General features: G+C 40.6%; 1 protein-coding gene across 3 annotated transcripts in view; it reads left to right on the top strand.

Annotated features, from left to right (window-relative positions):
• The window catches only part of LOC132195334 (talin-1), a 44324-nt gene extending 18046 nt beyond the window's left edge, over window positions 1-26278 (top strand). Inside the window, exons 2-32 of one of the 3 annotated variants that reach the window (XM_059617263.1) lie at window positions 9077-9251; window positions 9948-10045; window positions 10105-10234; window positions 10311-10752; window positions 10809-10977; window positions 11039-11296; window positions 11455-11531; window positions 11583-11674; window positions 12252-12271; window positions 12887-13030; window positions 13088-13402; window positions 13549-13818; window positions 13875-14068; window positions 14125-14521; window positions 14582-15076; window positions 15137-15336; window positions 15394-15651; window positions 15704-15872; window positions 16010-17226; window positions 17538-17802; window positions 17865-18737; window positions 18830-18955; window positions 20258-20374; window positions 20488-20673; window positions 20767-20983; window positions 21097-21221; window positions 22733-22858; window positions 23118-23515; window positions 23898-24041; window positions 24165-24414; window positions 24637-26278. In XM_059617263.1, coding sequence (XP_059473246.1) covers window positions 9116-9251; window positions 9948-10045; window positions 10105-10234; window positions 10311-10752; window positions 10809-10977; window positions 11039-11296; window positions 11455-11531; window positions 11583-11674; window positions 12252-12271; window positions 12887-13030; window positions 13088-13402; window positions 13549-13818; window positions 13875-14068; window positions 14125-14521; window positions 14582-15076; window positions 15137-15336; window positions 15394-15651; window positions 15704-15872; window positions 16010-17226; window positions 17538-17802; window positions 17865-18737; window positions 18830-18955; window positions 20258-20374; window positions 20488-20673; window positions 20767-20983; window positions 21097-21221; window positions 22733-22858; window positions 23118-23515; window positions 23898-24041; window positions 24165-24414; window positions 24637-24804 — 8076 coding nt within the window. In that variant the 5' untranslated portion in view covers window positions 9077-9115 and the 3' untranslated portion in view covers window positions 24805-26278. Of the gene's footprint in view, window positions 1-9076; window positions 9252-9947; window positions 10046-10104; window positions 10235-10310; window positions 10753-10808; window positions 10978-11038; window positions 11297-11454; window positions 11532-11582; window positions 11675-11917; window positions 12010-12251; window positions 12272-12886; window positions 13031-13087; window positions 13403-13548; window positions 13819-13874; window positions 14069-14124; window positions 14522-14581; window positions 15077-15136; window positions 15337-15393; window positions 15652-15703; window positions 15873-16009; window positions 17227-17537; window positions 17803-17864; window positions 18738-18829; window positions 18956-19186; window positions 20227-20257; window positions 20375-20487; window positions 20674-20766; window positions 20984-21096; window positions 21222-22732; window positions 22859-23117; window positions 23516-23897; window positions 24042-24164; window positions 24415-24636 lie in introns of those variants that run through there. The other 2 variants (XM_059617261.1, XM_059617264.1) reach the window with 2 other exon arrangements.
• Window positions 26279-26635: the final 357 nt, after the last annotated feature.

A 26635-nucleotide genomic window follows, 5' to 3' on the forward strand; every position in this document is an offset into this window, starting at 1 on the left:
CACGACACCCTCGCCAGCCGAAGCCGGACGGTCTCGGACCGTCTTTCGTCACCGCGCCAACCCTTTCAGATCCTCTAAAAAAATTTGTCTCGCTGTCGGTTTCTCAATCTTAAACTCGGCTAACTGGCTGAACAGAAACAGGCAATAATCACACACCTGGCTTATTTATTAACTTTTAAATCATGATCTAATGCAGAATAAATATGTCTTGACTTGACATTAATACTGATTTTATAGAAGGGGGAAATTCATTGTAGGTATAATTATAAAATAATTACAATACTTATAAACCTGAATTTCTAATTATTAATTTTATGATTTCAACGATCTTTTTATTTTACAATAAAATTTTTTAAGTTTTATTTATTAATATAAAAAAATCTAAATAATATATTTGATCTCAGTAATTTCATGTGATTTGGTAATATAAGTACAATGAGAATATATTTTTAATTAAATGTACTTAAAAATTGATATTCTGTCTATTAATCAAAAATTAATTTTCATTGGAAAATATGAATGCTTCCTTAGGGTCCATAGTATGTCTCTGAATTGTATTATTTATGTAAACATCTTTGATTAAAATAATTTACCTCTAATTAACATACATTTAAGGCATTTTGAAGAATGTCATTACTGAAAATTCTTTAGGTTTAGTGATACAGAAAAGCATACAAATATTTACAATCAACAAACATTAAAGTAAAAATTTTTAAGTTGTAATAAATATAATATTCCTGAAGTAAGTTGACAAAATTTTGAATTTACAATAAAAACTTACTGATGACAGATGACCATAATTAGTGATACGAAAATCTATGTTAATAAAATAACAAAACAAAAAAAAACCCATTTGATAAATAAATATAACTCGCAAAAATTTACTCTTATTTAGACGTAAACATCCATTTTTGCTTGCAATTCAAATTACCAGCCAATTAATTAACAAAAAAACAACCGCTCCCATCACTTGTCTTAATAAAGTGCTCCTGACACAGTCACCGTTATAATGAACGCCCGGCGGCAATTGATTCGTCGCCCAAAATATCATCTCTAAATTTTGGCGCCGAGAAGAAGAAGAAGAAGTTGCACGAATTTAAAAAGCGGCATCAAGATGCTCGAGTAATTAGTTTCATCGGCTAATTGACAGGCGGAAAAGACAAAGACAAAACTGTTTTTCCTTCCATCGTTGGCGCGTTCTCCGTCGCCGGGAGACAGTCGTCTCATAATTTAATATTCGCTCTGAAGCAAAAGAGAAAGATGGTATGAAATCGATATTGAGCGTCGCCGAATTTTTGCCAGTTTTGGCACAAAAGCCGTTGGCGCGGCTTTTGAGCGCTCATCATCGCCAGATCATTTTCACTTGCTCGACAAGAAGTTATAATTACATTATCATCTCGTGCCTGATTAGTAACATTATCATAGGATGCTGCGCCGGTTGCATATCTCCATCGGCCCCCCTCCTCCTTTTGATTTTTATCCCCTCCAAGGCGGGCGGGCGGGCGGGCGAGCATCCCCTTTTTTACACCCCTTGCGCGTATCTCTCGGCGCTGCAGCAGCGGCAGCAGCAGCTAGGGGTGAGGTCGGGTTTGATCCTTTTTTGGTCCCTTTTTGTGTAGTAACAGTCTGTTGACGGTCCTCGCCGGGACAGCATGCCCCTCTCGGATGCACGTGAGTACAAACTTCGCAGGCTCGGTGCCGTGCGATTTTCATTCAAAATATGCTAAAAATTATTTCCCACGGGAAATTGTAGTTTTTGCGTAAAATTATCTGAAAATTTTTTAATTTAGTCGTTTTCATCTAAATCTCATTTAAATTTACTTCAAGCTTGAACAATTGTGCTTAGAGAACTTTTCAATTCCGAGGGAAATTTATCACGACCCAGCAAACTTTCTATCTCCAGATCCCTCACTAATTTTCTCGGCTCCCCTCGTCGTCCCGTAAATTGTGCACAAAAGCGGCGAATTTTTCCATTTGCGCGGAGTTGGCAGTTAGCAGAGCGCACCACAAGCTAACTAACTAGCAAACTTCTTCATTTCAAACGCAAGCTCGCCCGCCCAACGCAAGAATCGCAGTCAATTTAGGCCGCCCACGAGCCCGGCTTGAGTGCACGCCGCCGCAAAGTTAATTAATTTTACGCACAAATACTAAATTAGCAGAGCGCTTGGCGAGCGAGGGGCGAATTCACAACATCCGGCCGCAGCGTTTCGGCACTTTGCCTCTCTGACAAACAACTCTCGCATTCGGCCAACTTTAATCTAAAGGCCGAACCCGCGCATTGTTCGCCGGCCGCTCATTGTTTGCCGTCGCCTGGGTTCTCCGTCCCTGCATCTCACTTAGGGCCCTCGAAAAGCACTCGGCTGCTCTCTTTTTTTCGCGTGATGCAAGTGCGAAAATAAATAATTTCCCGCTGCACGCGCGCGCTCTAACGTTACCGCACCCCCGTCGAGCGCTGCACGAGTGGCTAAATTATTAAAGAGCCTCTTGGGGCGAGATAATAGTCAGCTGCGGATTTTCAATTTCCAGCCTCTTATCCGCCCGCTCGACGGGGAAACTGTGTCAATAAAGTGTCTCGCGACATCCTGTGACTCGTTTTCCGCTCGAGGTGCTCACGTCAGATTGATTTTCCTTGAGGAAAAACCTGAAAAATCAGAAGAAAAGATTCCGTAACTTTGAAGTTTTCAAATAATATCTAAATTCAATAAAAAATTTTGCTTTCAATTCAACCCGGACGATTTTTTCAACAAATAATTCCGATTCCGCAAATTGCAAAGATGAGTAATCCAATCAGGAGACACGTCGCTTCCTGATTGGCTGCTCAGGGGTCAAATTTCCCCCACCTCGGTTCAGGGAGCAAGCGCAGCAGGCGCCATCTGTCGAAAGTGCCGCGAGCAAGGTGTGGGTGTGCATTGCAAAGGTGCGCGCAAAGGTGACGGTATGACCCCGTCCTCGCCCCCTGCCGAGGGTTGCAGTTTGTTTCTGTTGGGTGCGTGTCTGACGCCGTCCCTGGGGCTCCACCACCTCATGTGGAGGTCGCTGCGTCGCCGGCAACGCCGACGGACGTCGCCACCGGTAACTATTTGTTCTTGCTTGTTTGCTCGCGCTATTGCAATTGACAAGCAATCATGTCATAGTTACGGCGAAAATGTTGCTTTGACACGCATCGGAGCACCCTTCAAGCTTATATTGCCCAGAACTTGCTGGACACTACTTGACCTTTCTAATTTGCTGCGAATGATTTTGATGAATTTTTCACATTTGACTGGAAAAAAGTTAGTTAAAAGAGTCGGGAAGTTAAAAATTTAAATTTTATCAAATTCTGGAGAAAATTAAAAACATGTAAAGTATTTTTAACCAGAAACTCCACCAACCATTACATGATAAAATTAATTAACTTTTGTCGTTTTCTTTCTGAAAAACTACAATCGCATAGATTAATCACAGCTTTTTTTCACAATCCCAGTAAAAATCTGTTGTCTCCAACTTCCATCGCCGCCTTTTCTTAATCCCCTTTGAACGCGGCTCTGCTGCATGTGTTTATTAGCTCTGGCCGTAGTTAAATTTAGACGGCGTGCCCTCTCAAAAGCGGCCGTTCCATTTCCAAAATGAAATTCTCCGGCGGCCCTCGAGCCTCTCAAACAATCATGAAAAGAGCATTTTTCTTCTTCATCTCTCAGCAGATCTTTTTATTCCATCGTTTCTTCGTGCGCGCCCTTTTACGGTCCCGATTTATCTGCGGGGGCCGTAAACGTGTTTATTATTAAGAAATTGGAGGCGGAAATGTATTTTTTATACTGATAGTAATCAAGCGACCAGCCGATCATTACCCAACAGATCTTACCACGCTCACTGCTCTGCATGCAATTCACCTGCGTTTTATTGCACCGAGTACGTTAAGCTGCAGTTTCGAGCGTCGTTCGGCGACTCATCCGCCCGAGTTATGGCAGAGTCGGCGCCGACGGCTCATTTGGGTGCGATTATATGGAATCGTTTACGCCAATATCGAGGAGGCACAAGCTGGCTGAAAAATTTGCTCATCATCATCATCATAGCAGAAAATTTAATTCACTTGTTCTTCCACCAATTCCCATCATTCCTATCAATACAATTAATTAAAATTTCATTATTTTTTCTTTTCAGCCCTAAATAATAAGTTAAATTTAAAATTGGTATCACTGCCTATTCTTCATTGTTAATACTTTTGGGTGGTGGCGACGATTATTGATGGATTTTGATTTAGTTTTTCTGAATTATTATAATTATGACTCTTACTGCAGACTGCAGAGGTTGAAGAACAAGTAATTGTAGAATAAGTGTGATGAGTTCATTTATTTATTCTCCATTCAGATACTTTATGAGTATGTTCAGCAAATTATATAATATTTAGTAAAAATGTTAAATTATTTTTTGTAATATTACACACACACACACTCACAATTGTAATAAAAAAAATACTAATATTTGATATAAAAATTTTAATAACAGTTTTTTAAAGCAACTTTAAACCGTATATAATAATTAATAACTTGTTATTGCATAATTTAAATTTTAAAAATAATTAGGCTCATCACTTTGTATTTTACTTTTTTGCAGCATTAAATTTTGCATCATTGCTGCATAAGACCACATACAACTTCATTTTGCCCAATCACATCAATTTGAACTGGCCGCTTTAATTTGATGCGAACTCTCGTACGGCTCATTGGCGCCGCACGATGCACTCGGCTGCGGTTAATTCTCGCTTCGAAACGCAAAACATTTTCAATCACACCAACCCTCACTTATTTCGTAGCCACGCGATCAATGCGCTGTTTTCAAGCAACAGCCGCGAGGTTGATGTATTTTTTATCGCGAACAACAACCCGGGCGAATTTAAATAAAAAAAAAAAAATGAAAGAAAGAAGAGTGTGGAGTTTTATTAAAATTGCTTCTTCACACGCCCCGGTTTAATGCAATGATTAATTGCGTGGGCCGAGCAAAAAGCTTCTCGAATATTTATTTTCTCGCAACTTTTTGCACCGATTAAGAAAAGCCGCGGGTGACGAGCTCTTTTTCCATCAAGATGGACATGAATGGGCTCACTAAATTTTCGGTGCAGCCCCCCAAATCTCCCTTCAAGCTTGTGCACTCTGCGGAAAAGGGAGTAGATTTTTAAAATATTCGGCGGAGACTTTATTTAAATAAACGTCTTGCTAAACCGCCCTGCGTGCCCGATTTGGGTGAAATTACGAAATTAATTCGCGTCTCTGGCAGACAAAAGCACGCGCAAACGGGGACAGAGGCAAAATAATTAAAATCTTCCCAGCGTTCGTTTCGCCGTGCACATTCTCTTTGCACTTTCCCGCAGCGTTTTCCGATGGTACCGCCACGCGCGACGTGCCACGGTATTGTGTTGACATTTTATTAAAATTTGCCCTCGCCAGCACCAAAACAGCTCAGACCGTAGTAAATTATTTTCCTCTTTGTGGAGTGTACATGTGTTTTTACAAGTTTGTTTTGTTCACTATAAACTAATTGTTCAAAAGCAATTTTTCAAAAATTTTAAAATTTAACAAATTAGATTTATGTAAACAATTTGAAATTAAATAATTTTTTATACAATTAATTAAATCTTCAATTATAGTTTTATTTATTTACTTTATTGTATTCTATCATTTGATTGTTATGAATTTTATATATTAAATTCTTAATTATTGAATTTACCAATTAATAAAATCTTATGAAGAAATATTGTGGAACATGGAACTGATTGAATTACAATTCATCTAAACTACCAGTAAATTATTTATAATCTTTTTTGATGGATTTATTATCTTACAAATTAATGTGGCTTTAACAAAAATAAGAGGAAATTTTATGAGATTGTTGATTTTTATTGCATCTAACAAAAACAAGCGAGAAAATTTTTAAACGGTTAATATTTGCTGTGAGCTTAAAAAAAATACGAAAAATCCACACGGGGCATTGGTGCCACTCTGGGGAAATCGGCAAAAAGTTAAAGCGCCGTGCCAAATTGCACCCCACGCAAATTATGATGAACGCCAAAAATTTGGAAATTATTCGCCACGCTGGGGGCGGAAGAGGGTTCGTGCCGTATTAATTGCACGCTTGTTAAAATTATTAGAGGGCCGAGCGAGCTTTGGAGCGATGGGGATAATGGGTGGCGAGCTGAGGGCTCGGAGGCCGGCGCCTGACTGGCGACTGTTCCGTCACACACTCGAATATATCCGCGCCCGATGCCATAGCAACCGCCACCCCCTGCGCCTCCATCATCCCTCGCAGTGCACGGAATTGCGCTCACAGTGTAATATGGGGGCATTCGAGCCGCTGCTAACCGAGCGGCTAAAGTGATGCGCCCGCCAGCCGCCCACGACACCAAAACAGCCTCCTGTCTGCTCCAATTTGATCCAATTTATTTATCAGACCAGCATATTCAGAGCTCGGCTGCATTTTGATGAGCTGTCGGGGGCGGCCAAGACGTCCCGCACCGCCGACCGGACCCTGATTTTCCACGCATATTCAAATAACATGTAATGATTTTGGCAGAAAAAATTTTCAACGTCTCTAAAATAATGGGTCTTTTTAATGGCTCTCCATATTTGACTTCCAATTAAGTACTTTTGATCATGAATAAAAAATTTTAATTGCAAATAATTACTTCTAGTAAAGATGGATAAATATTATATTATTTTATCAGTTAAATAATTAAAAATTATCAACTTCCTCTCCTTTTATAAAATAAAATTAATTTTAAAATTTTAAAAAATATTTTATTTTTATTATTTTTACCACATTTTTACAATAGGAATTACTACAATAGACCTTTTTAAGAATACCTTGTGTAATTATTTTAGATTCCACTAATTATATCAATTAACAAATGCAGAGTCATTAGAATTCATCTTAAGAAACCTGAACGCAATTGTAAATCAAGACTATTCTCCATATTGTATTAATCATGAAAAATATTAAAGAACTGTGAATCTGCTGCGAATTAAATTATTTATAATTATTAATTAGAAAAGTAGCTTTTTTACTGCAACTCTACGCGGATGAGAAAGAGATTAGAGATTATTCATGTCTAGAAATTATGAATGAAAAAAGGATATTTAATAAAAATTTTGAAATCTGCTCTTATTTCAATAAAATATCTTTTTTGCATTTTTTATGACCATTTATTTGTGTTTTTCAAGAATGAACTGACATAATAGGAACAATTTTAGATTTTTTATTCAGTCAAAGTCGACTTTAATCGCTCTGAAAAGAAACAATCGCGGTTTCTTCGTCTGCCAGCTTTTCAAAGCGCTCTTCTCTAGTGTTTGCGTGTTGGCTGAAAAATCACTCATTTCCTTGTTCGGTGATGCCAGAGGATGGCGATTGTGTTCTTCTGGCGCATTATCTTCTTCTTTTTTACGGAGCTAACGATTTTTTGCGCGAGAAAAATGGCCCTTGTTAAAAGCGACAGGCGATATTTTACGCGGATGCACCAACCTTCGACAGCCGCAAAAACTTACGTGCTCCCTCAACGGTGCATCACGCAACGATCAATGAGAGACAGAAATTGATTTCCCACAAGCGCTTTTATTGTAATTGTTGTGGGATTTTTGGGCTTCTTCGGCGGCGTTTGTTTCGAAAAGTAAATAATGGGGAAAAAAAAGTGCTCGTCACTCACTCGCTCTTTGCGAAAATCGATCTTCGGCTCGTGCAGCGCCCGCGCCACCCATTCCTGCACATTCTGCACAATTTCTCACGATCCTCGTCGTCGGAATCGGGTTACCCTTCTTGCGGGGTATGTTGACCCGCGCCACCGGCAAATATTGACCTTCTTTGTGCCCCGGCAAATGGACTCGAGCCGCGCCAAATTGAATCGCTATGGCTACGTGTGCATGCAATTTGCAAAATACATTCCGGCAACACACGTGCACGAGCCGATGCTTGTATGTTTATTGCTCGCTCCAATCCAATTCGGCCACTTTGTGCGCCCGTTCGCCTTTGAAGTACCCTCAGTGCGCCCCACGTGTAGCACGCTTGTGACTTTCAATAAGCGAAATTACCTGCGCTATCAGCCGCGAGCGAACGGATCGAAAGGGATTTTCCTAAAAATGGGTTTTGTTCTGATTTTTTTTTATCCGGAAAACAATTTTCCTTGTGGCTCAAACGATTTATTTGAACGCATTCAATGCAAATTAATAAAATATTTGTTGCTCTGTTATTCAAGTTTTTAATTTTTGGGAGTTGTTGTTTTAAAACAATAATTTCTATGTTAAAAGTAACCAATTCAAGCCTAGCTTTTTTCTTGCCAAATTTCAGTAATTCACCGTGAAAACCAGTAGAAACGTCTAAAATATTGCAATTACAGCAGTTATAAATTTAAAAATAATCTTTCGTTCAAGAAAAAAACCTCAATCGGAATCATTTTGTCACAAAAAATTTTAAAATTGTAAACAATAAAATAAAAATAGCTCATTTAATTCTAAATTGGTTTTTAAACTATTAGCGAGACTTCTATATTATTATTTTTTTTATTCATGAAACTCTCAAAAAGGTCCAATCCATCAAAAATAAATTTTCTTTCGAATTTTGTTTATTTACATATTTTAAATTTCTGTGTAAATTATCAAGTTGGCCGCGCTTTTGATTAAATCGTGAATATTCCAGCAGCATCGCGGCCTCTCAATAATTCAAACCAGCCATCAAAGCCAAAAACCAAACGTTAATTTGGCATTTGGATTGGCCGGCGCAATTTCGGTCGGTCGGTTTGCTCCGGCGAACGCCAAAAAGCGAACAGCCGGCTGCATCTGTGGCATGAATGCCGCCGCTTTCGGAATCAATTTGCGTGTATGCCGAATCAATAAACCGCACATTACCGCTCCAGCAGCAGCGGCATTCGCATCTGTCTCTCTACACGTATATGTTGGAACAGAACACACTGCGAGGCCAATACATCTCGCGGCGGCCCGCTCAATAAACACGCCGGGCAAAAATTCAATCGCACCCTTTCAATCCTTTTGCCAGTGTTTTTTTACTTTATTTTTTACCTCTTTTTAACGTTTCGATTTTGCGTGTTTGTTTGCAGAAGAGTTCCACACAAGCCGCTCCGCAAATCACCGAGGGCATGGCGACCCTCTCGCTCAAGATCTCCATTGTGGAGCAGGGTGTGACCAAGACAATGCAGTTCGAGCCCGCCACCACCGTCTACGACGCGTGCAGAATAATCAGAGAGAAGATCACCGAGGCCAATCTTGGTCAACGTAAGTCAATCTGTATAATAATTAAGAATATATTCATTATTATTATTAATTTTAAACGATAAAATTTATTATTACACTATTTTATTTTTTTGTTAGTGTTATTTTTCTTTATTAAAACAATTTTTATATTTTTAACGAATAATTGAATTATAGTAATGAATTATATCAAGAAATAAAGATATTTTAATTTTTTAAGGCAGCATTGAAATTGAAATAATTAATAGCTTTGTATCTGTCCTTACTATGCATATAAGTATTAATTTCTTAATGAAAAATAATCTTTCTTTGTGCATTTTTACTGTGACATTTTATGCGTTGTAATTGTTTAATTAGTTATATTGAACATAATTGCCAAATTTATGAAATATTGTTAAATTTCAATGAATTATAAATTTTTGCCATTTACATGTTTCATAAATCATTGAAATACCAGAATTGTGTCGGTGTAATTCAGTCTATTAGGCAATTCGGTAAATTATGATGAAAAATAATTGAACTCAATCTGCTTAAATTGCAATAAAAATTCTTGCTAAAATAACGTGTTTACGTTTTTTGTTATATTTATAAATATTAATTAATTTAAAATTAAATTTAGTTTAATTTGTTGGCTCTTGTAGAAAAAAAAACCAAGAAAAATATGAATTTTTGAAGTCTGTTATAAATAAATTAAACTCAATCTACGATTTCGTTGCACAGCTAAAGACTATGGCCTGTTCTTGGCCGACGAAGATGCCAAAATGGGTGTCTGGCTCGAACCTGGGCGCAGCCTCAACTACTACATCCTCAAAGGAGGCGTAAGATAATGCGGCATGTAGCTGCCGGGCTAATTAATCACGAAATTCTGCGTCATTAGGAACTGCTGGAGTACAAGAGGAAACTCCGCCAGCTCCGAGTGCGAATGTTGGATGGAACCCTCAAGACCATGTTGGTCGACGACTCGCAACCCGTTGCCAACTTGATGGTGGTCATCTGCACGAAAATCGGTCAGTGAAATTTAATCATAAACGAGCCGAAAATTAAATTTAAAAAAAAATCGGGTTTTAATTTTAAATTTTATAGGTATTACAAACCACGATGAATACAGTTTGGTGCGCGATTTGCCCGAGGACGAGCTTGAAAACAAGCCCGGCAACTACGGCACCCTGACCCTGAAGCGCCGCAAGGAGGAAGGTCGCGAACGCGACGCCAAAATGGAGCAGCTGCGCAAAAAGCTGAAGACGGACGACGAGGTCAACTGGATTGACCCGTCCAAGACCCTGAGGGAGCAGGGCATCGACGAGACCGAAACCGTGCTGTTGAGGCGCAAATTCTTCTTCTCCGACCAGAACATCGACTCGAGAGACCCTGTCCAGCTGAACCTGCTCTACGTTCAGGCCAGGGACGCCATTCTGGACGGCACGCACCCTGTCACTTTGGACAAGGCGTGCGAATTCGCCGGCATCCAATGCCAAATCCAGTTCGGCGATTACGTCGAGAGCAAACACAAGCCAGGATTTTTAGAGTAATAATCACATGAATTAATTTTTAAATATTATTGACGCTTTTTTTTCTTTTCAGTTTGAAAGAATTTTTGCCACAGTCTTATGTGAAAGTAAAGAGTGTGGAGAAAAAGGTATTCGCGGAACACCGCAGACATATCGGAAACAGTGAGCTCGACGCAAAGGTCCTCTACACCAAAACGGCTCGAGATTTGAAAACGTACGGAGTCACCTTCTTCCTGGTCAAAGTTAGTCATTTTATTTTTTACTCCTAATAAAGAAAATATTTTAATTTTTATTCGATTTTAGGAAAAAATGAAGGGCAAGAATAAGCTGGTGCCGCGACTTTTGGGAGTTACGAAAGACTCCGTCCTGCGCCTGGATGAGCGTACAAAGGAAATTTTGAAAACTTGGCCACTGACCACAGTGCGCCGTTGGGGTGCCTCGCCAAACACTTTCACCCTTGACTTTGGTGACTATTCCGACCAATATTACTCCGTCCAAACCACGGAAGCAGAGCAGATTCTGCAACTCATATCAGGGTACATCGATATCATTTTGAAAAAGGTATTTTTTTCATTTTTACACAAAATACTTTCCTAAAAATTTGGACTCTTTTAATTAATTTTATTTAATCGAAAAGAAATTATTTTTAATGAGTTCATACTTTTTAATAAAATTCATAAATTTTGTACACAAACTTATAATTTAATCCCACTTTCTAGAAACAATCAAAAGATCATTTTGGAATTGAAGGCGACGAGGGATCGACCATGGTGGAGGACAGCGTGGCGCCTTACAAGTACGTTTGATCAATTCGAATTGCTCCGGCAACTGACAAGTGACTTTTCAGAGCCACCATCCTGCAGCATGAGACGAGCAAAGTCGGCAAAGTCAATACCGAGTCGCTGGCGAAGCCTGCAATTATGAGAGCAGGTGCTGATGGTGAGTTAAAAGTTTTACAATTTAAAAGAGCCATATTTCACCATACAAATGGTGTCGAGCAAACTTCTCCTCCGCCGAGATTTATCACCCCAACTTTTAATACACTTTTCTGCATAATGTAACAAACAGCGTTTTCAGCGACATTTAAACTTTTGATTCTGTTATTGTCAGGCTTTTGTATGAGGGTTTCTCTTTTTTTTTTTGTAAATAAAACCAGATGTAAGAGTTGAGGGGACATTTCAGGTGCTCGACCCTACGGCACTGGCCACATGGGAGGTGCTCAGTTCACAACAGTCACAGGCCAGGCCAACATTTCGCACTCGGCTGCGCCCATGGTAAGCTGGAGACCACTGTGGGCAATTGACCTGTACTGCTTGTTGCCGCTAAAAACACTCTATGCTTAAACTCTACTCTCACGTGTCAACTAACACACAACTTGTTTCTCTCATTAGCTGCTAAATAAAAGCGCGGGTGCAGGAGCTGCTGTTGTTGCTTATTTTCACATTACGCTCTTTTCTATGGTGTCTGTTTACACTTGACTAACTCGTGTTTTTCTTTTCTTTTCCTGCTGCCGCAGTTTCAATGGAAAGGATTCATGTAGGTATTCAATTCCTGTTTAAAAAAACTAGGCGTTAAAATTATTTATATTTTGTTATTATTTTAACAATTATAATTAATTGCAATATTATTAATTTTATTTATAAAAAATAAAATATTGACGATTCAATGAAATGTCATAATTTTTTAACATTAAAGTGATTATAAATATTTTTAAAATATAAAATTTGCTATATTTTTTATTTGGAATTTAAAGTTTTATTTTATTAAAATTTTAAAAATAAGAGTAATAACACATTAAATTCAAATATTGTAAATGAATTTATTTGACATCACAAAGGTGCAAAAATGTAAATTTATATTTGTGCTGTCTCATCTTTTGTGGAACAACAAGTGGGCACGCGCCTTCTTGACAGATCATGTCGAGAATGCTATTAGATGTATAATTGAGTTTAATGTGTCATTTTTAATTAAATATTTTTATTATATTCAAATATAATAAAGAAATTCTGTTCCCTTATTTAAGTAACCTTCCAATTTGTTTAACATTCTTGTTGCTTTTTGCTCTAAATAAGTAATAATTATTTTTCTTGTCTGACTTTTTTTATCAATTTTAAGACAAGTATATGCATTATTAAACTTGTAAATTCATAGGTTCAACAAACAAAAGTAACAACTGTGATGAGCGAGCCTCAAAGGGCGCTCTTGGGTACCATCAACGCTGGCCATGACGCCATCAGTGCTGCCGAGCACGAGCTGCAGACCAAAGCTCAGCTACCTAAGCTCGGAAATGATCCTGTACGATTTTAAATTTAAAAATAAATTAAAACACAATAATAACGTCGTTGGGCACAGGCTTCCATTAAATGGAAGGAGACGACGTTGGACACCAACAAGCAGAGCGTCACGTCTCAAATCGCGGCCATGAATGCGGCCACTGCTCAGGTCGTCACCCTGACCTCAGGGCCCAGCGAGGACGTGGACCATAATGCAGTGGGTGCTGCCATTTCCACGATCACCAGCAACTTGCCTGAAATGACCCGAGGAGTGCGAATGATCGCTGCACTCATTGACGATGATGATGGTGGGGACAAACTTCTTGATGCTGCCCGAAGACTGTGCACTGCTTTTAGTGACATGCTGAAGGCTGCTGAGCCCGAAGCCAAGGAGGTGAATTTTTTCTTTTAAATTTGTTATCATAAATTTCCAATAATCTAAAATTTCAAAATTACTTTAATAATAAAATGTAAAGTTAAGAAATATTTTCTGCAAATGATTAAAATTAAAGATTAAATGTACAATTCATTTATTTTTAGCCACGCCAAAGCTTGTTGAACGCTGCTGGCAGAGTTGGTGAAGCCTCGCACGCCGTTTTGGCTTCCATCGGAGAAGAGGATGACAGCAGTCGAGAGCTGCAGGAGATGCTCCTTGGCCTGGCCAAGGCCGTTGCCAACACTACCGCAGCTTTGGTGCTGAAAGCCAAGAACATCGCTGCCGCCTGCGACGACCAAAACACCCAAAACCAAGTCATCGGCGCCGCCACCCAATGCGCTTTGGCCACCTCACAACTGGTTGCCTGCGCTAAGGTACTAAAATCATACATTTCTCAGTGTTAAAATTAATTCTAAAACAAAATCATCAGGTTGTGGCTCCTACTCTGCAAAACGCTGCTTGTCAAGAGCAGTTGGTCGGTGCAGTCCGAGAAGTTGCTCGGGCAGTTGAACAACTGGTCTCTGTTTGCCAAGAAGCTCAACCTGAGCAGAAACTGATGGGTGACCTGAACGGTGCCGTTGCCGAAGTCACCAGGTCCCTCAATGACCTTCTCCACCACATCAAGTAATTTTTCCAAAGCCTTTGAAATAATCTCTTAATTCCAATTTTTCCTTTTTTAGGTTCACCGTAAATGAGCGTGGCAGAGAAAACATGCACGAAGATGCTGTTGAAACCATCATGGTGACCACTGACCGAATGATGGCGGTTTCTGGTGACTCGGGCGAAATGGTGCGTCAGGCGCGCATTTTGGGCCGCGCCACCGCTCAGCTCATCCAGGCCATCAAGGGCGAGGCCGACGTCCAGCAGGACACTGAGGTCCAGCGGCGTTTGCTTTCTGCTGCCAAAACTCTTGCTGACGCCACTGCCCGCATGGTCGAAGCTGCCAGACTTTGCGCTTCCTCGCCTCATGACGCCACTCACCAGGACGCCCTGAGACACGCCGCTGAGGAGATCAGGGCTGCAACAACCAACGCTTCCACACCTGCCATGCGTGCGCGCATCATCAACAGACTTGAGGTGATTTTTTATTAAAATTTAATCATGGTTATTTATTTAAAAATAATATTTTTATTTCAGAATTCTGCCAAACAAGTTGCTAGCTGTGCCACCCAAACCATGTCCTCTGCCCAGGGCTCCCTTGCGTACAACACGAACCAAGTCAATCACCAGCACCTCCTGGCCGAGTGCAGACAACTCGCCGATCAGGTGCCCAAATTGGTTGAGAGCATCAAAAACACCTCTTCCAGACCTGAAGATCCGGAGGCTCAATTGACCCTGATTGAGACCAGCGAGTCCATTCTTCAACCCGGAAGCAGGGTCGTGCAGTACGCCAGGTCGGCGCTGCCCACGGTATCTGACCAGGCGTCTTCCACGGCCCTCAGCCAGAGCTCTCAGCAACTCGCTTCAGCTCTGGGCGACCTCAGATCTGCCGCCGCCAGGGCCAGAGAAGCCTGCGGCCCTGAATTGGAGCTCGAGAGCGCCGAGAGGCTCGTCGCTGGAATGCGAGAGGAACTGGCCGCTTTCGAGAGACAGGCGCAGATTTCTCAGCTCAGACCTCTTCCGGGCGACAATGTAATTTATTATTTCATTTTGCAAATAAAGTTTGAAATTTTATCGTTTTATTTAAAATAGGCTGACGCCTCGTCACTTCAGTTGGGCAGTTCCGCCCAAACTGTTGTCGCTTCCATGGCCAAGTTGGCTTCTGCCGCTGCTCAGGGTAATGAAAATTACACTGGACGCGAAGCACGCGCCACTGCTGCTGCTTTGAGCGACTTCACCAACTCAGTTAGGGGAGTTGCTGCCACCACAAATGACAAAGCTATGCAGACAAAGTAAAATATTTTGATTTCATCCTTGCTTTTTTACTTATTTTTATTTATCTTCCGAAGGATTATTTTGAACGCCGAGGAGGTGATGGAAAGGTCTCTGCTGTTCTTGGACGAGGCCAGAAAGGCGGTGGTTGAAGGTCGTGACAAATACGACATGAGAACACTAAGCCAGTGTGGCAAGAGGGTCCAGCAGTCCATTGAGGACACAATCAACTGCCTGCCTTCTCAGAAGGAGGTCGACGATGCCATCAACACCATCAACGAAGCCTCACAAATTTTGGCCATGAATGAATATCCTCCAACTTCAAAGTCCTACGGGTAAAATAAAATTAATTGGGTTTGTGGCAAGAAACTAATAAAATGTTTGCAGTCAACTAACACAAGACCTGCACACTGCCGCTGCATACTTGAATGACGCCTCAACTGATGTTGCTGGTTCCGTCGGAAGTGCTGGAGAATTGGCCAATTCTTCAAAGAAATTCGGAGACGCCTTCACCAACCTGCTCACCGTTTCAATGGAAATGGCTGGACAGACCACTGTAAGTATTTTTATTTAATATTTAAAATAAATTATTATAAAATTTATATATTTAAAAAAAACAATAATTTATGCTTCTGAAATGGAACAAATTTGTATATCGAAAATTTTTAAATAAATATTTTTTTTTAATTTCAGGAGACTGAGACCAGGAGCCACATGATCATGTCCCTGAGAAGCATTTCTCTGACTTCTTCCAGCCTCTTGGTGACCGCCAAGTCTGTTGCCGCTGACCCAACCGCCCCCAACGCCAAGAACAAGCTCTCTGGCGCCGCCCGTGCCGTCACAGACAGCATCAACGACCTGATTGATGTCTGCACTCAGTCCGCCCCTGGCCAGAAGGAGTGCGACAACGCCCTAAGGAACATCCAGGCCATGAAGCCACTGCTGGACAACCCCAGCGAGCCAGTCAGCGAGGCCACATACTTCGAGTGCTTGGACTCGGTCATGGAAAAAAGCAAGAGCCTTGGCGACGGCATGACCGGCATCGCCAACCACGCCAAGAAAGGACAGCACCACGAATTCGCCAACTCGGTTCGCAACACCAGTGCCGCCATCTGCGGTCTGGTTGAAGCTGCGTCCCAGTCTGCCTTTCTGGTGGCCGTTTCCGACCCGTCCAGCACAGCCGGACGTCCAGGTCTGATCGACCAGGCCATGTGCAGTCGCGCCTCACACGCCATCAACACCGCCTGCCAGAATCTGGCCAACCCATCCAGCTCACAGCAGCAAGTTCTTTCCGCCGCCACTGTCATCGCCAAACACACCAGCGCCCTGTGCAACGCCTGCCGCATCGCCTCCGCTCAGACTCACAACCCAGTGGCCAAGAGACACTTCGTCCAGTCCGCCAAGGATGTGGCCAACTCCACTGCAAATCTCGTCAAAGAAATCAAAGCTCTGGACAGGGACTACAGCCCTGCCAACAGGGAGAGGTGCGCCGCGGCCACTCAACCGTTGCTGGAAGCTGTGGACAGTCTCTGCACATTCGCCAGTTCTTCCGAGTTTGCCTCTGTTCCTGGACGCATCTCCGAAGAGGCCAGAAGGTCCCAACAGCCCATCACCCAAGCTGGAAGGTCGATTATTGATGGCTCCTGCGCTATGATCGGCGCCGCCAAGTCTCTCGCTGTCAACCCGCGAGACCCACCGACCTGGCAGATCTTGGCAAATCACAGCAAGTCCGTGTCTGACTCGATCAAGAGACTGGTTTCCTCCATCAGAGACAAGGCTCCTGGTCAGAAGGAGTGTGACATGGCCATTGAAATTATCAACGGCAAGATCAGAGATTTGGACCAAGCCTCTCTGGACGCTGTCTCTCAAGGCCTGAGGCCAAGGAAGGAACTCCCTGCACAAAAATACAGGTAAAATATTAAAAACGTAGTTTTTAATGCCAAAATTTTAAAGGAAAATTTGCATTTAATTCATTTGCCCTTTAAATTTTTAAGATTGATATATTTTTTTCTTCTACAAATTGTGGGAAATTTAAATCCACATTGGAAATATCAATACAGTTATATAAAATTGACTCCTTTAATTCAACTAGAATTAAATTGAATTCATGAGGCATAATTTTTTTCCTCAAAATTATTATATAATTTCTATGTTTAATTCATTCCACATTGTGTGTTTGGAACAAATAAAAAATAATTGTTTAAAAAAATTATATTTACAGAGAGCAAACCGAAGCCTCAGCAAGCGAAATTCTTGATCGTCTGGAGCCTCTCAGGGGCGCAGCCAAGTTCGAGGCTGAGAAAATTGGCCACTCCGTCAACCAGGTTGCAAACTACCTGGAGCCTCTGGTCAACGGCTCGATTGGAGCCGCTTCCAACATGACCCACTCGAAGCAGCAGATGGTGCTCCTCGATCAGACCAAGTCTGTGGCTGAAAGCATTCTGCAGCTTGTCTTCGCTACCAAGGAAGGCGGCGGCAATCCAAAGGTAAAAACTCGCAATTTAATTTGAAAATTTTTTAAACATTAAAATTATTTAAATTTTTCCAGGCATTGAAAATCCATCCTGACATTGATGAAGCCTGCGACGCCACCAAAGAGGCTCTGCAAGATTTGGGCAGTTCTCTTGAGAAACTGGCCACCCAGGCCGGAATCGTCACAGGAATCGTCGAGTCCATTTCTCGCTCGATGGCGCGCATCACCGACCGCAGAGTCACGCACATGGAGACCAACTTGAGCTTCGTCGACTACCAGACGAGGATGGTCACCTGCGCCAAGGAACTGGCCAGAATTTCGCAGGAGATGGTCGGCAAGGCCGGCACCTCCGACACTGCCAGACTCGCCCCTCTGGGCGGAGAACTTTCCAGACAGTACGCCCAGCTGGCCGCTGACGCCGGCGGCGCCGCTTCAGCCACCACCAACCCTGACGTGGCCCAACGCCTGACCTCCGGCGTCCATGATTTGGGACAGGCGTGCATTGACCTTGTCCGCTGCGGTGGAAACTGCCAGCCCGGCGATTCCTTTGCCCAACGCGAAGTTGCCGAATCGGGCAGGAGTGTGTCCGAAAAGGTCTCTCAGGTCTTGGCCGCCCTTCAGGCTGGCTCCCGAGGAACACAGGCGTGCATCAACGCCGCATCCACCGTGTCTGGTATCATTGGAGACCTGGACACGACCATCATGTTTGCCACCGCTGGAACTCTGCACGCCGAAGGTGAAAACGAGACCTTTGCTGACCACAGGGAGCAAATCCTGAAGACGGCAAAGGCCCTTGTTGAGGACACCAAGACCTTGGTCGCTGGTGCTGCCTCATCTCAAGAACAGTTGGCCGTCGCCGCCCAGAATGCGGTCACCACCATCGTCCAACTGGCCGAAGTTGTCAAGTTTGGAGCTGCCTCTCTTGGCTCAAACAACCCTGAGGCTCAGGTAAATACAATTTTTATTTTAGTTTAAGTAGAATTTTGAGGCTTTTTCTTTCTTGCGAATTTTCTTGAATTTTGGCATCTCTTTTGGTGCAGGTGATGCTGATTAATGCGGTCAAAGACGTGGCTTCTGCTTTGGGAGACTTGATTCAGGCCACCAAAGCGGCCTCTGGCAAGTCCATAACCGACCCGTCCATGAACCACCTGAAGGATTCGGCAAAGGTAGGCGATCCGAAACACCACCTTCGGAATTGAAAGTTTTTGGGCCGCGGTTGCTAACAATTTCTAACTGAGAGCGCACTGACTTTCCAGTTCCCATTGTAAAATTCAGTCCCGCTGATCCTGTCAGGAGAAAATTTATTTTTAAACGGAAAATCAATTTGGAATAAATAAAACAAAGCATGGTTCTGCTTCTTTTCGGAGAGTAATGGGTGATTTGCAATTATTAATTAGGTGGTGGACACCCAATCTGATTGCGAACCAGCAGACTGGTTCGTTTCCGACCAAGAAGATGAACTTATTCGACTCTTAGGCGCTGAACAAGGAGAGACAGCGAGTCTCGGCCCCACCGACGACATCCAGCAACTTCTTGCAAACTAATCTCTTGTCCTCCTTCCGCAAACTAATCATTTCTCTAACCCAACTTTTCAGAGCACTAACCCCGAGGCAAAAATTCTTTTTTCCTTTCGATAGACTTGACATATCATTAAAAATTAAGAAGTTTTTATTTCTTTTGGCATGATGGTTATTATTTTATGAAAGTGCTGTGGAGCGTCACTTTTAAATTATTTTACTCAGTCTTACTCGTTATTTATTTTGATTTTAATTCCAAATAACCCAAAGTCATAGTTTTATCTTCGTAAAAATGATACTAAATTGTCTCAAATAAACTCTAACTATTGCTATTATTGTAAATTTTTATCTTTCTTATTTCGAACAATAAATAAAACGTGTATATCAAAGTACAACCCTTTATTTGGTGAAATTCTTCTCCCTAAGACAGAGTCGATTGTGATAAATTTGACTAATCCCTCCAAGCTCCAATTTCGTTTGCAGTGAGGTATGTATCTCTGTCGACCTATAGGCAAAAGTTCTATGACTAATAATACTCATTAGCATGGTTTGATAGTTTAAACTGACCTCCCGCACTTAAAATTCAATTCTATTAAAATTTTCTTTTAAAAAAATTTGTCGATTTAAATAAAACTTCAAAAGAAAGGAGGAGTCTCCACCACCAAAATCAAATTATGCGTCAATAATACACACATGTGTCTAAATCAAAATTTCAGGAGCTTGTTGGAGCTTGTAAGATCTTTGTCTGCGGCTGCTGTTTGTCCCTTCCTCCTCGCCCTTTCAATTAAAACCACTAATTTACTAAAATTTCCCTTTTTAGTGAATTTGGATATTTTTGCCTTTGTTGTAATTTTTTGAGTAGAATGCAATGTTCCAATGGAAAAATTGCCTGCATATTTTTGTTGAAAACTTGACAGGGCGGAAATTTGACCGGTTGCTCAAAATTCTCAGGTCATGGTCACCAACGTAACTTCCCTGCTGAAAACAGTCAAGGCCGTCGAAGATGAGCACAGCCGTGGCACCAGAGCTCTTGAAGCAACCATCGAGGCCATCGCTCAAGAAATCAGGGTAATTTTTGCTTGTTTTGAAATAAAATTCAAAATAATTCTATTTCTGAATTAAAAAAAAAGCTTTTATTTATTTCTTAATTTAATTGGGATTTTTACAAATCTTGTTCATAGGCCCTGCAATCCAGTGAGCAGCCCAAGATCAAGGTGAGCCCTGAGGATTTGGTGCGCTGCGCCAAACCGATCACCCAGGCCACTGCCAAGGCCGTTGCTGCTGGAAACAGTGGCAAGCAGGACGACATCATTGTTGCTGCCAACATGGGACGCAAGGCCATTTCAGACATGCTGACCATTTGCAAGGTGAAATAAATATGTGAAATAAATATTAAAAATTAATATTAATTAATAATTAATATAAAAAATAAATTTACCAAAAATGCGATTTTTTTTTAGGCTGCGGCATTCATGGCTGACAGCAAGGAGCTGCGCCTGAGAACCATTGAAGCAGGATTCAACGTGTCCACTCAATACAGGGAGCTTCTGCAGGTCGTCCTGACCGTCCTTGAAAGGCCCGGAGCCGCTGCCGAGTTGAAGCACAACATGGCGACCATTTCCAGGAGGATTGCCCAGAGCGTCACTGAGCTTGTTGCTGCAGCCGAGATCCTCAAAGGTACAATTTAATCATTATTTAAAAAATTCTTCAAATATTAAAGTAAAATAGTTTTAAATAATTTAAATTTATATTTAAATGGGAATGACAATTTTTTATAACTTGGATTCCAGGCACTGACATGGAAGACCCTGATGACCCGACCGTCATTGCTGAGAATGAATTGCTGGGCGCCGCTGCGTCGATCGACGCCGCAGCCAAAAAGCTGGCCAGTCTTCGTCCACGCCGCTCTGTCCAGGTACGTTTCTGCCCGTTTTCTGTGTTCGTCTCTTTTCTTTGTGTGATGCAATAAACTGTAATTTCGGTGGTTGGTTCGGGGTTGGCTGGACGGAAGTTCCGGCGCGACACACGCTTTTTCTGTGGCGGCTTCTACATGCAACTCTTGCCGTGCCCCGTAAGATATGTTTGATATTCTTGGTTGGACTTTGATGCAACCAGGAATCAAACATATTATTACGGTGCGCTCGGCACTCTCATCCGGGGACTTCTCCAAAAATCATCCCTGGTGTTCTCTCACTCGCACTATTTTTTGCGACAGCGCAGACTTCACATTGGCTCTTTTCGGAAACTTTGTTTGTATTTTGTATGTTCTTGTAAAGGGTTTTTGTAATTTGAAAAGGTGACACTGTGTACGGTATTGGCTTCAATAGTTGTTAAAAAATTACAAATCTGGAACTTAAAATTGAGAATATCTTTTATAAACATTTGCACGTAGAAAATAAAATATAATGGAAAGGTAAAATTGTTTGCTATATCTTGTAAACTATCTGTTTATCACTTTTATGAATAATTGTTATGCTTGCAATAAATTTTAAATCTATGAAATAATTAAAAGTGAAATTTCCAGGAATGTTTTGTATACTTTCCAATGGAGCTATCAAATATTATTATTATTATTATTCTTCTTTATTGACTTATGAGACGTCGCCACGATGGAATTACTCAATGCGACGCGCCCCATTTGCAACATAGTACATGATAAGAGAGAAAAAAAACAATATCACAATGCATTCATAAATTGAAAGAACTCTTTCCTATCATAAAATTTATGCACATGAACAAAACGCCTTAAACTGGTTTCAAAAACCTTATACCGAGGCTCCAAACGAACCGAAACAGGCAACTTGTTATACAAAGAAGACATGCAAGTCAAAGGGTTTTGGTTGGAAATTAACAAAGCCTGGGCCGGAACATACAAATCGCTCTTAGCCCTTGTCTGGTGATCATGAACTTCACTTGTCTTTTTAAAATAATGCGGATATTTACGAACAAACTTGCAAGATTCAAAAAGGTAAATTGAAAATATTGGAAGGAAGCCGAACCGAGCGAAAAGTGGCTTCGCAGAACAAAGCGGCTCCGTACTGCGCCAATAGCGCTCACCCGCAAGAGCTCTCACCACTTTTTTCTGCGCCAGAAAAACCTCATCCAACGCTCGATTCGACCCTCCCCAAATTACAATGCCGTAACTTATGATCGAATGACAGTAAGCATAATAAACCATTTTCAAGTATTTCTCATCAACGGAATGCATCAAGTTGTTAATTAAAAATACAGCACTATTTAATTTTCCAACTACATAATCTGAATGCTCAGTCCACTTTAAATTATGCGCGAGATACAAGCCCAGAAATTTTGTCACATCCGATTCTGTCAAATTTTCGCCATTCATTGTATGTGAAAATGAAAATGTGTATCTATTTTTTTTCTCATGGAGAAAAGATTAAAATTTTTATTTCTCATTGATTTTAGGAGGCTGATGAAAGCTTGAACTTTGATGAGATGATTTTGGAGGCCGCGAAATCCATCGCCGCAGCCACTTCGGCTCTTGTGAAAGCCGCCTCTGCCGCTCAGAGAGAGCTCATTGACCAGGGCAAGGTAAGCAAATTGAAAAATTTCTTGCGCTTGCAACAAAATTGCACCGTTTGCAAAACATATTTCCAATTGGTCAGGAGACCTGTTATATACTTTTGAAACCTCGTCTTCGGTAGAGAACAAATTAATTTCTCTCATACTTAATTATGGTTTTTGACAACGTTTCTTTAAATTTTAAGGTAAACCAGTTCAATTTATTGTTAGATTTTAGTTAGAAAGAAATAGAAAACTAGAAATTAAAAATTAATTTTTATTTTAACAGGTCAGTCGGCGTCCCCTTTGCAATTCTGACGACGGCCAGTGGTCCGAGGGCCTGATTTCGGCCGCCCGCCTTGTGGCCGCCGCCACACACAGCTTGGTCGAGAGCGCCAACGGCCTCGTCCAAGGCGTCTCTGGTGAGGAGAAACTCATCTCAGCGGCCAAGCAGGTTGCCTCCTCCACAGCCCAGCTGCTGGTGGCCTGCAAGGTCAAGGCTGACCCTGACAGCGCCTCCACCAAGAGGCTGCAGGCGGCCGGCAACGCCGTCAAGAGGGCCACGGACAACTTGGTGCGCGCCGCGCAACAGGCGGCCGCGCAGGAGGAAGAGCGCTCGTTGGTGCTCAACAGACGCATGGTCGGTGGAATGGCTCAGGAAATCAACGCGAGGAGCGAAGTTTTAAGGTTTGTCATTAAAATCATATTAAAAATTATATATATTTTTTTAATTTCTATCAATTTTAATTCATAGAATTGTTTAACAAATAATATTTCAATATAATTCGTGGATCATGGTAGTTATTATTTAAGATAAATAAAATATGTATGAAATTAAAAAAAAAATTAATATTTAATTTTATTAAAATTTTATAAAAAAATTAAAGCATTAAAATTATTATTTTATTTCTAAATAAATATTAATACAAACATTTAATAAAAACTAAAATTAGTATCAAAATTTAAAACGCTGAATGTTTTAACTTTTCTTGTGTTTTATTAACTGATTTGATTAAGCCTGTTCATCAAATGGAAATATTATAAATATTTATTAAATTTATTTCAATAGAATTGAAAAGGAGCTGGAGGAAGCACGAGGCCGACTGACTGCGGTTAGACAGGCCAGGTACAAAATTCGCGCACCCGGAGCTGGATCTGGAGATGACACTGGCGACGAAGGAGGATACGGAAGCGGATATGAATCCTTCACCAGGTAATTATTATGAATTTTGGAAAGAAATCTGAATATTTGTATAATTTTGTAACTCTTTGTAGAGCTTTTTAATTAATTTCTACCAAAATTTAAACGCACCGCTTTGTTTTGGTTAATTTTTAGTCGTTACGAAACGCGCACATTCGATCAGAGCCAAAGCCCGAGCCACCAGATGTACGCGAGCACGCCCCAGAAACCTGGCAATCAGCAGCCACCGAATGCTGTCCCCTCACCTGCACAGCCACAAGCGCACTACAACAACGGCACAGCCAATTACTCGCACAGCAATGGGACCATGAGCACCTTTGGAACGCCCATGCGCTCCTCAATGCAGCAGCAGCACATGGACAACCAGAGCTACCACACCAGCGAGGTAATTTCAACCTTGCATTTTAACCTTCAATAATAGAAATATTTGTAAATTTTTAGTTATTTCCGCTAAATAGAATTAAATTTTAACACAATCTTGGGTATGTTTAAAAAATTAATTTTTAATAGGAAAAATTTTTCAACAACGACATGGTTTTCTTTTAATTTATGGCAAAAATTAAACTGAATGTGCTTTTTAAAATATGTAAAATTCTTCCTGTTTTAGGTATCTACGAGTAATCAAAGAATTGGAACTGAAGAAAAAATGATGCAAATGATGCAGCAGTCGACGCAGCGAGTTGAGCGATCAGTGACCATGGTCACTCAGCAACAGCAGCAACAACAGCAGCAGAGGCAGACGCTGTCATCCTTCCGCACAATCAACCAGAGTTGAAATTGCAAATGAAAAAATTCGTCGCAACCTTGTCTTGACGCCCCGAACCGATGATAATAAGCTTTTAACCATTTCATTACTTTACGCAAATGTACATTTTCTTGCAACAGTATTTTGAACGAGCTTTTATAGGGACCTTCCTTTGAAATGGGGTACTGTTGTCAAACATTCAAAGCATTTTTAAACAACCTTTTTTATTGCGTGTTTTTTTTTGTAACGAGTCTATATACTATTTTAGAAAAAAAAATGATTTTAATTTTCGGCCCCCAAAAAGAAGGTCTTCGCCTTAAAGAATTAAATGTTGGTTGCCTGTTGAAAATTCTAACGCAAAGTTAGCCTTGTAAAGTAGAACGTTGATTGTTCTTAATTTGTTTGCTGTGGTGCTACAATAATTGTGTATTATAGTAACACGGTAGCAATTTAAGTGGATTTCTATCTTTTCATTTTGACGGCGCACAAACAGAGAAGGTATGTTCGTTTTAATTATATTCTTCCTAGCAAAGTCATTAATCAAAATCAGTTGTAACTTTAGATGGAATTTTTTTTAATTAAGTGCGTATAAGTGGATAATTTTACCTTAAAATATAAGAAGGAAAAATAGATTTGTAACACAGGTGCTCTAACCGGAAACTTGCGATTCAAAACAAAAAAACACGGTGCTTTATTTTTTTGTTTCTCTCTGTTTTGCTTTACACGATTTTAATTAAACTTGTTTTTACCAGACCCCTCCCCTCGTAACTTATATTAACGAATCAACATATCATTTAGAGTTTTAATATTTAGTTTAAACTTATATGGGTTTTCTTACATTATATATATTTTCACACCCCGACTCAACTTCAGCCACCAGTTTGCCAAAGTTTTTACTTATATTTTTGGTCTAACACTTTTGCGAAAATTTAAATGAGCCTTGTGACTTTAAAAAAATATAATCTAAAGTGCCTGGCTTGCGGCAAATGCGGGCCGAGAAATCTGAAAAATTGAGCTGTAAAATTGGATGAAATTACTGAATGAGTATGAAATCTTTGTCATATTTAAGGAAATTTTCTATGCCATATTATATGAAAACAATATATTATTAAAGTTTAAGAGCATAAAAATGGAAACTACTTGTCATGCAGTCCTAGATTTGTAACGAAGAGGCCTTATCGACAAAATGCTTTGTAAATCGCCGCGCACCACTTTTGTGAAAAACGGATTGTGCCTCTGTATAAGAGAGTTGGAAACTCCAAGGCTCGAATTGTGGATTTTGAACTATTATGTACTGGGACTGTTAAGAAGAGGAAAATATACGGAAAAATTGAATTAAATATATATTTATAGTTGATGAGAGGAAATTGAAAAATCGCAGATTCATATTAAAATATAAAATAAAAACTACTATTATACAAACTACATCGTGACTAAAAAGAATACAGTGTAATATGTTTTACCGAGTTTTACAAAAATAAAAATATCACTTGTTAACTAAAAATTTAGCTGTTTTACGCGAATAAAACATCCTCGTCGATTTTGAGCTGGCAGTCGCCAACCTGAAATTCTTGTCTTACTAAAATTAGTATTGGGACGGTGCTTCGCCACATAAAATAATATTGCTCAGGTTTCCACGAATGGATTAATTCATTGGCAAGCAGACAAGTTTAAATAAGGAAAGCCAGAATTTAAAATAGAAAAACTTTCTTTGATCGGAAACCGCCGATGCCAGACAGAAAATATTAAATCTGACGGCATCTGAATGAATAGACGTTTCAGATCCCTTGATTGCAGGTAATTGTTTATTATCTTTTACGTGGTCGACGTACAAATTTCCATGCGGGGATTGAATAAATTT

The sequence above is a fragment of the Neocloeon triangulifer genome, unplaced genomic scaffold (assembly GCF_031216515.1).
Source record: "Neocloeon triangulifer isolate White Clay Creek 2 clone unplaced genomic scaffold, ASM3121651v1 ptg000009l, whole genome shotgun sequence".
Classification (NCBI taxonomy): Eukaryota; Metazoa; Arthropoda; class Insecta; order Ephemeroptera; family Baetidae; genus Neocloeon; species Neocloeon triangulifer.